The sequence below is a fragment of the Vicugna pacos genome, chromosome 17 (assembly GCF_048564905.1).
Source record: "Vicugna pacos chromosome 17, VicPac4, whole genome shotgun sequence".
NCBI classification, from domain to species: Eukaryota; Metazoa; Chordata; class Mammalia; order Artiodactyla; family Camelidae; genus Vicugna; species Vicugna pacos.
In genome coordinates, this window is record NC_133003.1 from 6,428,929 (window position 1) to 6,442,258 (window position 13,330).

Consider the following 13,330-nt stretch of genomic DNA (forward strand, 5'->3'; position numbering starts at 1 on the left):
ATATTAACTGCTCTGGGTCCTATAATTTTATTTAAAACTATTTTTCATACGTGGAAGGCTAGATGCCTTTACATAAATAGTTCCAGCAATTCTAAAAATACAAAATATTCCTTTGAAAAATAGGAAAAGTCTTGTTTTGTTTTGTTTTGTTTTGAACTTGGAGAACAGTACGGCGAGGAGTGGGTTTCCTTCTCACAGATGAATTTTGCAGCAACTTCCCCCAGGAGCACGCTGACAGCTCCATCATCCTGCATCTAACACACCCCCGGGATGAGCCTCCAGGAAGGGACCGTACTGCCAATGAGGCAGGCCGGTCTTCTCTCTTCCACACTCCTCTAGTAGCTCCCCATCCCTGGGCATCTTGCAGTAGTGCCTCACGTCCAGAACTTGAACTTGACTGGGAAAACCACATCAATTTAAAATGCAGCATTTTCATCTGTTGTTTGGGTGATTCTTTTTGCCCCAGGGATAGGAGTGATATCTGGAAGAGTCAGAAGCAGAAAGAGTTAGCTACAGCCTCAAGTGTTTTAGTTCACACATTCAATTTCAAAAGCAGCAGCTCAGGTATATAAGCAAGCAAATCACATGGAATCAAATTGTGATTCTAAACAGGACAGAATGGGGAGATTGTCAGAAAGCTGCCTTTTGCTGAAGTTCACTGCTAACACTGTGTTTCTCCAACTATAAACTCAGTGGGAACTAATAACCTTCTAGAGTGGAAAACTCACCTCTCCAAAGTAGCCTGTATCTTAAATGCCTATTTCACATGTTCAACAGTTAATTACAGGAAAAATCAATGCAAGCTGATTCAAAGTACATTTTAAAAAATCTCAACACATATTTTATTGTCACAAAATTAAATGTTAATGCATCCCCCTAAGTATACGAGGATGATATGCTGGTCATCTCTACACTTATGAAACACAATGCTTTTACTCTCACAAACCACGCTGATCAAATTAAGGCGTGCCAGGCAGTAACCTTCTGGTAAGGAAGCTAACTGTTATGTGTGTATCAGATGTAATTAATGAGACAAGCCTGCAAATGATCAGGAGTGGAGCCCTCCTGGGGCTGGCCCAGCTTGTTTGAACCCTGTTTCATTTTCTTACACAGCTGTCTTCAGTTCAACTCCATACTACCCCCTCTTCCCAAAGCCCTCGTTCTGGCTAGGGTCCCTCACTGCTGTTTCTGTTTCTGCTACCATTTTCTTTAACAAATGCAGCAGTTTGTGCTTGAGACATTCTCCTACATCTGCTCAAGCCATCTTACCATTATTTAAACAGTTCTCAGTAACTTCCCTAAAGACAGCTAATAGCTAGATAATGCCCTTGTCCTGAGACTTAGTTTGAGAATCTCATCTCTCTATCCCTAACTAAACATAAAATTCACGATCTAAGCTGAAAATGCACCATACCTTGGCTTAATGCTTTAGCTGTTGTCTGGATGCTTTGTACACATGTGTCTAAGTTTGAACAGACAGTCTTAAATTGTAAACTTGAGTTATACAGGAATTAGCATGTAATTCTCTGGCCATGGTGATGAACCAAGATCATTGTATAATATTTTGCAATGATGACAATGATGATTAAGAGGATGATGGGAACAGTAGCAGATCTGGATAAATACTGGTGCAGGAGCTAAACAATGCTTCCTATTTCTAACCATTATTTCTCAGCAGGTACTCTCACTTTGTGTTCCAAGTAAAGGATGAAGAATCACTGGGGTGAACAAGGTCAGCAGATTACTTTCCTACAGTGCACTTCAAAGTCTTTAATATATTAATACCTGTTAACAAAAATGGAACAACATACACTCAAGAGTTTCCCAAATATATTTGGTCACGGAACTTTATTTTTCAGGGAGCATCTATTAACATCTTTGGGGATATTGGCTATTTACAAAACCTATTTGGGAAAATACACTCTTCTGATTCTAAGTACTAATTATAAATACTTCTGTATGTCCTATGTAGTTTAGCATCCTCTATCCTTTGACTATGGATAAATCATGACTGTCACAGCTGATCTGATTCATATTTGGAATTATGTGTGTTTTCAGCTTGTGAAGTGTTAGGTGCCTATGTAGAGCCTGATTTACTTCTTGGAAATTAACTGGGAACACCAGTGAACAATGGCTTTAAGCACTACCAGGGGTTATTTTTACTAGTAAACCATGAAAACTCTCTCCCAGTGATATGTTCTATCATTGCTATTAGAAACTGAAGAGGGAATGTCACGGCCATGTGGCTCTTTAAGTGGATTATTTATTTTAACTTGGAGCATTTTAAGAAAATTTCATGTCATAACCATCATATTTTGCTTTAAATTGATCATTAAATTCATTTCTTCATATTGTATTCACAATTCTGAATATAACTAAATAATTTCACCTTCATTATTAAGCATCTTATTGTCTATTTACCATAATCAGAAAATCTGCAATGTCTTTTAATACAGGAATATGTCTTGGAAAGTAGTAGTAGTATTTGATTTTTTAAAATCTTAGTAATAATATAATTCAAAAGCATAACCATACATTTCAAAGAAAGACTGAAATTATTATTTCTAAAAAGGAAAAATAAGACCTCTTGTAAGAGCCTCCCTAAGTTCCTTAAACTGATACTTCATTGATTCTCTGCAAAAATTTGAAGACACTCATAGCCCATGATCTTGAGTCTCTGAGAAAATGCAGATATAACAGTGTTAAGTATGATTTTTGCCCCACCACAAGCAAGGGCACTTGAAATAAGAAGTTGCCAAAAATCAAGAACAGAGACATTCACACCATCCGTGGAATGCTGAATGTATTCAGATCGAGAACAGAAAATGAGCGTTCCAAATCCCTCCAGGATGGTGGGAGCAGAGTGATGACGGAGAGGGTGATTTCTATTAACAATATGCCTGCATTTCTCTGAAGTTACAAATCACAGCAGAACTAAACTTACAAAGGTAGAATTTTGGAAATACACTGTCAAATCAAAAGAGCAAGCAGTTGAATAATCTTATGTGTGATTCATAAAAATAACTTGTTGAAACATAAGGGAAAAAAGGCTGGAGACTGAACTAATGTCTAAAAAAAGAATCTAATTTCCATATAATGACCATAACAGGTTGTTTGTAAGACCACTTCCTCTGGGAAACACTTTGAGAATAATTTAAATAATGGTCACCAGATAGCTTCATCAGCTCTACAGAAAGGCTATATCTCCAGGCAGAAAAGGCCACTTTGGGAGAGCAGAATCTACACACCTCCTAAAGCAACTTTAGCCATACAGGATGTGTAAGTGGTGGCTCACCATCGATCTGATGATTCAGTTACCAGTGGGCTCCTCGACAATGTCCAGAGACAATTCATTTAGAGTAGACACTGGCAGCACCCATATCCCCTCATTCAAACCCCTTCAAAATATGCTGGGCTGACTTCCAACTGCCAGCATCTGCATTCCTTTCCCTGAGGATTTCTCTGGCCTCTAGAATCTGCTTTGTCCACTCTTAGAGGCCAGAAATGCCAGGAAACTAATGTCCCCTGGGGAAAGACGCCTCCAACAAGGGCTGATGGGAATCAGAAATCAGGATCCCAGCTCCCTCAGTCCTGGAGCACCCAGATTCCCAGTGGGATCAAGTTCAATTGTGGTTCAATTACCACAATGGCAATTTGCTTGAAAATGAAATCTTCATTGAGTTTTTCAATACCTACCAGAGTTTTCTGGGATTGCCTCTCAAATAGATTCATGTAAAAGAACCTTTTGGAAGGAAAGAGCTCTCTACAGGAAGTCCCTTCGTCTGGTCAGTAACCTTAAATCAGGCACCCCCATGCCCTGCTCAACCCCAGCCCTAGAGCACCTTTCAAATCTTTTGGTCACACAATACCTTGTCTAACATGTTGGTTGCTTCCTAGATCAAAGAAGTAGAACTGGAGACTAAGTAATCAACAGATGACAAGATCTCTTTCCTAGCTTCCCCTTCAGTCATCTTATGAACAAACTATGTGAACAAGATGGCGTCTTAAGAAAAATCAGAAGAGGTCGACAAGCCTGCATACTGGGGGGGAGGGGAGAGAAATGACTCTGACCCCCATCTCAATGATTTAACTGAGGTCACTTTCTTTTTCCCTAGAGAACATTCATGATCGAGTAGACTCTTTGGACTTGTTTTTTGTAGACACTAAGTCCACCATCGCCCCAGACTGCCAGCATTCGAATAAAAGGCAACTGTCCTATCTACCAACATTTGTCACTCCTAAGTACTAATTTTTGAGCGGCGAGCTGCTGGACCTGAGTTTGGTAACAGATTTTGACGCCCAATGTGGAGCTGCACTCTCTCGGTGGTCAGGGTCCTCTGGGCTTCCTTCTTGCAGCTTCTGGCAGTGGGAACACACAGGGTCGAGTGTGAAGAGACAGCCGCCTGTGGCAAGGTGGCCAGAAGGGGGTTCTCAGGAAAGTCCCAGCAGTTGCTGCAAATGTTCATCCTGGGGATTCTGTCCATGTGTCCCCTGCCCAGCACTGGCTGCCAGTTTTCACTTAAGGTTGGTGGGGATGAATTCTAAGTTCTAAACTGAACTTTAATATTTGAAAGCAAACCCTGGAGCTCACCTGTTAGAAGTAAAATTGTAATACCCACTTTCCTCTAGGACTTCTTCAATCACAGTCTAAAATGGAAAAAGAAATCAGGTTAGTACTGAATTAAAAGCAACAAAATAGAATCAGTCAGAGGCGCTGCAGAAACCTCACCTGCATCTGTTCATACGTGATGCCCTCCTCCAGATCAAAGCTGGTGGGTAGACCTGAAATAGACAAATTATTGCAAGTCTGGCACTTGGTTCATTTTTTTTAGTTGGATTTTATTGGCAATTATAAGCGGGCAGTGAAAATGGTCAATTTCTTAATGATGAAGATGAGTACTTAGAAACACATTCCAAATTATCTTGGCTTTGAATACTCAGATGCTTTGTTTCTCTTCCTTTAATAGCTTTCCACTTTTGGGGTGGCCATCAAAAAATAATACTCAAGATTTAAAGGCGTCGGATAAACTGGCCAATTAACTTGTGTGTGTGTGGGTGTGTGTGTGTGTCTTATGAACAGGAAAGGAGTGACTCTAAACACAAACTACCTGAAAGGCAAAGAAAAGATTAAGAAACTCTCCCTCATCCACAAGACAAAAAGAGTGGAAATGTACTAGCAAGGATAAATTCTTAGTGGAGGAAGTAATAGCCAGTGAACCACAACAAAGATCTGACCCCTTCCGTTGGCTGCCAGGAGGGAAATAAAATACATTTAAAGCTAGAGGACAAGATTTCTTTTCCTGTTTAGTCTGAGTATGATATGCCAGTGCTTAACCTACTCTGGTGCCACCCAAAGCAGTGTTGACCATATTCCACTCTAACCAATCAACACGTAGAGGCCAGGAGCTCCCCTCACACTCAGGAGAGAGAAGAGAACGGGTTGAAGGCTGAGGGGAGGCGTAAGGATGTGAATCCTGGCAGTGTGCTATTTAAGCCTGGCTTAAACCCCAAAGTGCTTCATGGTTCTGCTGTCTTCCCTTCTGCCCAGCCTGCTGTGACAAGGGACACACCCAGTCTGCTCTGCGGTGATGTGTCCAGCTTCTGGAAATGCCCGTCAAGTCCCTCTCTGACCACTGAGAGATTTCAACCAGAGCTCTTCCCTCAACGGATCTGCTGCTGTCAGAAGTGTGGCCTGTGACTGACTGACCTACTCTGGGAGATACTTTTAAAAGCAACTGACTTTTCCATTTTGAGTCTGTTTCTGTTTTGTAAATAAGTTCAGCTGTCTTATTTTATTTTTAGATTCCACATACATTTGATGTCATGTGGTATTTGTCTTTCTCTCTCTGACTTACTTCACTTATTATGACAATCTCTAGTTCCATCGATGATGCTACAAATGGCATTATTTTAAAATCTTTTTATGGCTGAGTAGTATTCCATTGTGTATATATGCCACATTATATTAGGTGAAGTCAGTCAGAGAAAGACGAATGTTGTATGAAATCACTTATATGTGGAATCTAAAAAATTATACAAATATTTACAAAAGAGGAATAGACTCACAGACACAGAAAACAAACTTATGGTTACCAAAGGGGAAAGGCTGGGGGGAGGGATAAATTAGGAATATGGGATTAACAGATAAACACAACTGTATATAAAATAAACAACAAGGAATTACCATACAACATTGGGAACTATAGTCAATATGCTATAAACCTATAAAAGGAAAAGAATCTGAAAAGGAATATATAATATATATATATCTGAATCACTTTGATGTACACCTGAAACTAACACAATATTGAAAATCAATGATACTCCAATTAAGAAATATATGAAAGCAAATGAATTTAGACAACAGTTTATCTGATCTTATACATTTCTCAGGGGCTATTTTAAATGAAATTCTGCCTGCCCAGGTTAGCTTTATCCCAGGAATCCAAGTCTTGGGGAAAGTCTGATAATTATTATATGAAATGATCTGCCTAAGGTAGGCACCAACAAAAGCACACCAGCAATGAGCGATGTTCTTGGATGAGGAAATGGCAGGTTTTCATTTAACCCTAAAAGGTTCACATCTGTTTCTGCCCCACTGAGGGACCTAACTGTAGTTTACAGGGATTCAAAAATTATGCAGGAATTCTACAGCCTCAGAGTAGCGTGAAGATTTCTTTTGAGAGTCACACGTAATTAGGAGAGTTACACTATGCTCAGCCCGTAGGCATACTTGCTAAGCGTTTGTTATGTATTTACACTGATCCTTGCAATAATCCTAAAATGCACGTAACATTTTTATCCCCACATTACAGGCAAGGAGACTGGGGTTCAGCGAGGTCAAATGGTTTCCTCAAGGTCAGCTACTCAGTGACTGAGTGTGCACCTTTAATCCCTAAGTTACATTGCCTCCCTATGTGAAATTTCCCCAAAAAAGAAAAAAAAATTAAATAGGTTTGATGTGATTCTTCAGGTATGTTTCAAATTTTCTGTTTTATTCAAACTCTTCCCTTTCTGCTATTTATCTCCCCGGATGCTTTTGGGCATTTGATTTCCCATCATCAGATAAGAAGAAATAAAAGGAAATACAATTTAACCACATGGATTCTGTTTGCTTCTGGTATTAATTAATGATCATGGAAGCTGTCCCAAGTAGGTAAAGTAAATCTCAGGGAATTGCCAGATTCCTACTGCATGTCCCTCTCAACTACCATCATAGATAATAAATATAAGATCTATTTTTATTTTAATTTGAAGATAATCTTTTGAGGATAGCTTTTGTTCCAAACTGGTCTTTTTCTTTCTTTTTTTTTAATTGAGTTATAGTCAGTTTTCAATGTTGTGTCAGTTTCTGGTGTGCAGCACAATTCTTCAGTCATACATGAATATACATATATTATTCCTTTTCATATTCTTTTTCACTGTAAGCTACTACAAGATCTTGAATGTATTTCCCTGTGTTATATACAATGAAACACTACTCAGCCATAAAAAAAACATAATGCCATTTGCAGCAACATGGATGTTCCTAGAGAATGTCATCCTAAGTGAAGTAAGCCAGAAAGAGAAAGAAAAATACCAAACAATCTGTTTCTTCATGAAAGCCAGATTCCTGTGTTGAAGACCATTACCTGTTGAGTTATTTGGGGACAGGCTGTGTTCCCTTGATGAATGATGCAATAAATGGTAATCTGCTGTGAAAAAGCTGGGCTCAATTGGTTCTGGAGATCCCTGAGATAACTGAAACAAAAAAGTAAAACTGCATCTTATTTCACATTCAGAGTCAAGTGACATGAGAATTCCGTGCGTGTCTCTGCAAGAGGGACCGGGGCTCTTTGGCTGTCAATCCCTCTGACACAGATAAAGACCCATCTTCTTCCTTTCAAAAGGACTTTTATGAGGGGAGGGTGTAGCTCAGGGGGTAGAGCGCATGCTAAGCATGCATGAGGTCCTGGGTTCAAGCCCTGGTACCTCCTCTAAGTATAAGCAAGTAAATAAACGAAACTACCTCCCCCAACCACACTCCCCACTGTCCAGAAAAAAGGACTTATAAATTAGAGGCAGGCAAATTACAGTGAAAGCAAGCAGACAGTTCGCTGGTCAGGTGAAACACACACACACACACATGCTACACTTTACAGTCTTATGAGAACAAACTTAAAATGGATAGAAAAATAATGGCTTGGGGTCTGCAATGCCAAAATGTTATTTTTATCAGGTGTGGGAGGAATAAACTCCAATTATTCAACAGAACATTATGTATAGAGCAAATCTATACTTTGTCATGTATCTGCTTTGAAAATGCCTTCTTGTCCGGCCAAGGCAAACAAGTTTTTTAATACATCTTTCTCAGTCACCATTAATTAATTTTAATCTCCACAAATTAATTCTCAACATTGCAAAGGAAAGAGTAATTCACTAAAAGCCAGAATTTATTAAAATTCCAATCATTTAATTCCCCTCTATAGAGCTGAATTTTTTAATGAAATTTTCAACTTCCTTTCAACTTTCATTTTAACCAGCACTTGGGCTGGCCAAGTTTTGTGCCTGTGTAATACAATATGCTTTAAAAATGTCGATTCATATTAACAAACCAGAAGCAAAAGGAACAATTTAGACTTTGCCACAGTAGTTAACTTGGATTCATATTCTCTGTTCATTAAATAAGTAATTTTGAAATGAGGTACTGAGATCGAAACTTGCACAGAGAAGGATGCTAAAGCTATGAAGACCAATGTGGTTTTTATAAATTGTTTTTTAAAATAACTTTATTGTGGTATAATTTCTGTAGAGAAAACTGCACATGTTTCAGATGTACAATTTGATGAATTTTGATAGACAGATACACCGAGGAAACCATCACCACATAACATTTCCATCACTCCCTGAAAAGGGCAAACTTCCAACTCCCAATTTATCCCTTCTCACCCCCTTTACCAACATGGTTTTCAGAAGCTCTGCAGAGGGGACACTGGAGCTGAACTTCGAAGGCTGGATTTGGTTGGACACAAGGAAGCCAAGTGGACATTCCAGGTGAGAGGACATCGAGGGCAGAGGCTGAGCATTGCACAAAAAGGGCATGGTGATACAGGGCTAGGACATTAACCCAAAGATCTAGAGGCATGGGGATTTAGGCTGAAGAGAGGAAGGCAAGTGCTGTTCATTCATTCAGGGAGTATATTTTAAACCAACCCTTGTGTTCCCATGCACAGCTCCAAGCTACGAAAACCACCAATGGTGGCCAAGAACCGTATTCTTGGAGCTGACTTCCTAATTAGGGAAAAATGTGTCTGTGAAATACCCGCCTGGATATATGTAAAATTGCAACTGAGCTGAATGCACTGAAGGCCAGGGCGGTGGTTCTAGGAGGTCACAGACAGACCTAACTGAGACAGGGAAGGCTTTCCTGAAATAATGCTTCTGCTGAGAGACAGAATAATGAGCAAGAGTGAGTAAAGGATGGATTGGGCAGAACATCACAGGCAGAGGAAAGAGCATGTGCAGGCTGGGGAGGAAGCAGCATGGTAGGTGGGCCCTGTGGCCGGTGAGGAGACAGCAAAGGGCAAGAGCGGTAAAAGGTGAGGGTGGGGAGAGGGGTCCAGGCTTGGACCAAACAAGATATGAACATCGTGGTGAGAATTTTGGCATTTTATACTCAGACCCATGAACAGTGTGTGTGTGTGTGTGTGTGTGTGTGTGTGGTGTGTGTGTGTGTGTCTGTGTGTGTGTATGCATGTGTGTGTGTGAGACAGAGAGAGAGAGAGACATGACCACATTCTGTTTTAAAAGGATCACTATGGATGCAATATACACATAACAGTCTGAATGGGGCTGGGGCCGTGGGGTGAATGCAGACAGATCAGGAGGAGGCACCTGCAGAGAGCACAGGCCGAGGCAGCTGAACCCGGAGTCAGATGGGGAGGCAGGAAACTGGAAGCAAGTGATTAAGAACACTGCCAACGTCTGGCAAAACCGACTGGAGAAGACATCCAGATGGCCGACAAGCACATGAAAAGATGCTCAGCATCAACAATTGTTAGAGAAATGCAAATCAAAACTACGATGAGGTATCACCTCACACCGGTTAGAATGGCCATCATTCAAAATTTCACAAATGACAAATGCTGGAGAGGGTGTGGAGAAAAGGGAATGCTCCTTCACTGCTGGTGGGAATGTGGTTTGGTGCAGCCACTGTGGAAAACAGTATGGAGATTCCCCAAAAGACTAGGAATAGACCTAACATAAGATGCATTAATCCCACTCCTGGGCATATATCTAGAGGAAAATAGAATTCAAAAAGACACATGCACCCCAATTTTCACAGCACCACTATTTACAATAGCCAAGACATGGAAACAACACCAATGTCCATCGACAGATGACTGGATAAAGAAGCTGTGGTATATTTATACAACAGAATACTATGCAGCCATAAAAAATAATGCCATTTGCAGCAACATAGATGGACCTGGAGAATGTCATTCTAAGTGAGGCCAGAAAGAGAAAGAAAAATGTTGCATGATATCACTTATATGTAGAATCTAAAAAAAAAAAAAAGGACATGAATGAACTTATCTACAAAACAGAAACAGACTCACAGACATAGAGAACAAACTTACAGTTACCAGGCATTAAAGGGGGTGGGAAGGGATAAATTGGGATTTTGAAAATTGCACCTCTTGGGGAGTGCTGGAAATGTTAGCTATAAAGTGTGTGGCAGTAGTTCCATGGGTGTATATATTTATCAAAATTCATCAATGGTATATCTCAAATATGTTTAGTTTACTCTATAGGAACCATACCACAATAAAAATTGTTTAAATAGAAAAGGAAATCAACATGAGAAGGATGACAAGACCTCAGGCTAGGTGGTAACCAGAAGGAAGGAATGGCTACTGAAGATCAAATATTCTTACTTAATAACAGGAGCACCTACAGCCACTAGTTGGTGCTTACTGCATTCTAGATACATTTGATGTTCTATTTCGTGCTTACAACTACCCTGTAAGGTAGGCATTATGCCCATTTTACAGGTGAGGAATCTGAGATGTAAAGAAATTCGCTTCTAAGTGGCAGGACCAGGGCTATAATATCAAAGGCCAAGCAAAACCACGTGCACAATGAAGACTCCTCAGGTGTTAATGAGGTAGGAGATGCAAGAGATAAAGTGGAACATCTGGAGGTGACCGCATGGTTTGAAGACCCAGCAGAAGGAAAAAGGATGCTGCCAGTGATATTTGATGCAAAGAAAGGAGGAAGATGGTGAGTTCAAGCCTGGACATACCAGATAGCAAGTAAATGTTCGCCCAGAAGGTGGAAATCTGGGTGATACGACAGAAGCTTTCTGAGCAGTGGCCTCTCCGGCCGGCTGATGTCACGAGGTGGATCACCAGTCCCAGACCAGCACCGTGGGGCCCTCTCTTGGCTCATGAATATTGAGTTGAGGGATACCTGCTCTCTTTGGCATTATGCTCTGCTTGGAAGAACGTGTACGATCCTCCTTCTGAACTGATATAAAAGGGCTCTTCTGCTCTGAACAAACACCTACAGTTCCAAAGGGCAAATGGTTGTGTGTACTTTTGAACCAGACAAGTCGCTATTAAAGAGGAAAAGCTCTATCACTGTCACTACCCTCCCCCTCCCCAAACACACTGATGTTGAGCAAATATTGAACAATTTTACCACCTCATTGGTCAACTGAGAACACAGTTACTTTCTGGGCAAAAAACTAAATAGAAGAAAACAATAAGAAACTACAAATGTAATCCTCATTAAATTCCCCAAACTGTATCTTCTTTTCATATCATAAAATAAGGTTATCTTTGTTGTGGGACAACTACATAAACGAGTTCGAAGCTAATCAACTGAGGAAGGACTCGGAAGGAAATTAAGCCAAAATGAATGAGATTAGGTGTCAGAAGTGAGAAAAGTTTCAGCACTTTTCTCATCACACTTCACTCGCCAGGCCTCTGATCTTTCTTTCTTTAGGTTTTCCTTGTCCGCTTTCACTGAACTATGTGAACATATTAAGTCACAAAGTATTACCTTTTTTTTTTTCATTTCTTCTAACCTACAGCTCCTTTATATTAGGTTTTATTAGGCTTTTGAGACATTTTGTTACACAAATGTCAGTATTTACACTCACTATTTTCTAATAATTAAATCTTAGCGGCTCATCAGATGCAGGTTCAAGAGTTTACTTTACGGTAAACTTCACAGATGGTGCTACGCACGCCCATGAGGAAGCATGGGATGCCCGGCTGTCCCTCTTTCGAGATGTCAGTGGCCAAGAAGGCGCATGTCAAGACCCATCACTTCTTTAAAGGGGCTGCAAAATGACAGTGTTTTTACACCTTCAGTACTTATTAGCTGAGGGAGTTCTGTAATGAGAGAATTCCCTCTCATCAATTTAGTTACCCTGAGACAGAATTCACAAGGCAAAGGCAGAATAAATGTTTGATTCTTTCCTTCTGTAAACAATTTTTGAAATAAGGTGTTGGTCACTCACTGAATTTCAAAGGTAACCAGTAAGTGATTTCCTTTTTTTTTCCACTACCATGAAGCCTTAGATTTAAACATTAGTTGGTGCCTTTGATCCACTGTGGATATCGTTCTCTTCAATACTCTAATTATACAACAGAGAGCAGTGGGCTCCTGAGTCCTCTGACACACCCTTGGGAGCACTGGACAGAATCCCTGCCCTGCACCCTATGATGTTAAGATATTCCAGCCTAGTCTCATTCAGTTTTTGCTCTAGAGCTGCCAGTGGCTGTATTTCCAAAGCTGTGGGTGCAGAGGGAGCACACTGCTGCTTGCTTAGTTTCTAAACAAACTTAGTGAAATTTTTGGAAGTATGAGCATTTTTTAAAAGATAAGATTTATCATAAATTCATACTCATTCATACTGATCTTTCCAATTCTAATTTGAATTAATACCTTCTGTTTTGTCTCTGCTGCTTTTCTCTCCCATGCTGAAAATCCTGGTCCTCAGAGACACCTATCCAGTTACTCAGATGCTTTATTTCTCCTGCAATTCTAACCAAGGTTGAGCAGGCTGGACCGAAGACACATCAGGTGAGTCAAAAAATAAAGAGCTTCATTTTTCAGAAAAGGGCTCGTCCATGTTTTGGCTCATCTGTATACCCCAGGTCTCAGGTGGTTCGTAAGTAAGGCACAGTCATCCCATGAAAATACCTTCAGACTGCAGGTGCGGAGTCACTGGATTTTAGGGGGAGCTTCAGAGGGGGAGGTGGAAACTGAGAGTACTTCGTGTATTGTCACCACTGCTTCCACGGCCATGGTGTGGGACGGCTGTGGAAGTCAAAGCTAA

General features: G+C 40.4%; 1 protein-coding gene across 1 annotated transcript in view; it reads right to left on the reverse strand.

Annotated features, from left to right (window-relative positions):
* Positions 1-365: 365 nt before the first annotated feature.
* The window catches only part of LOC140686678 (serine/threonine-protein kinase Nek10-like), an 88,321-nt gene continuing 75,356 nt past the window's right edge, over positions 366-13,330 (reverse strand). Inside the window, exons 12-15 of the mRNA XM_072940888.1 lie at positions 7,632-7,740; positions 4,730-4,782; positions 4,592-4,647; positions 366-481 (exon numbers count right to left, since the gene is read on the reverse strand). Of these exons, the coding sequence (XP_072796989.1) occupies positions 433-481; positions 4,592-4,647; positions 4,730-4,782; positions 7,632-7,740 (267 nt within the window). The 3' untranslated portion in view covers positions 366-432. The remainder of the gene's footprint in view (positions 482-4,591; positions 4,648-4,729; positions 4,783-7,631; positions 7,741-13,330) is intronic.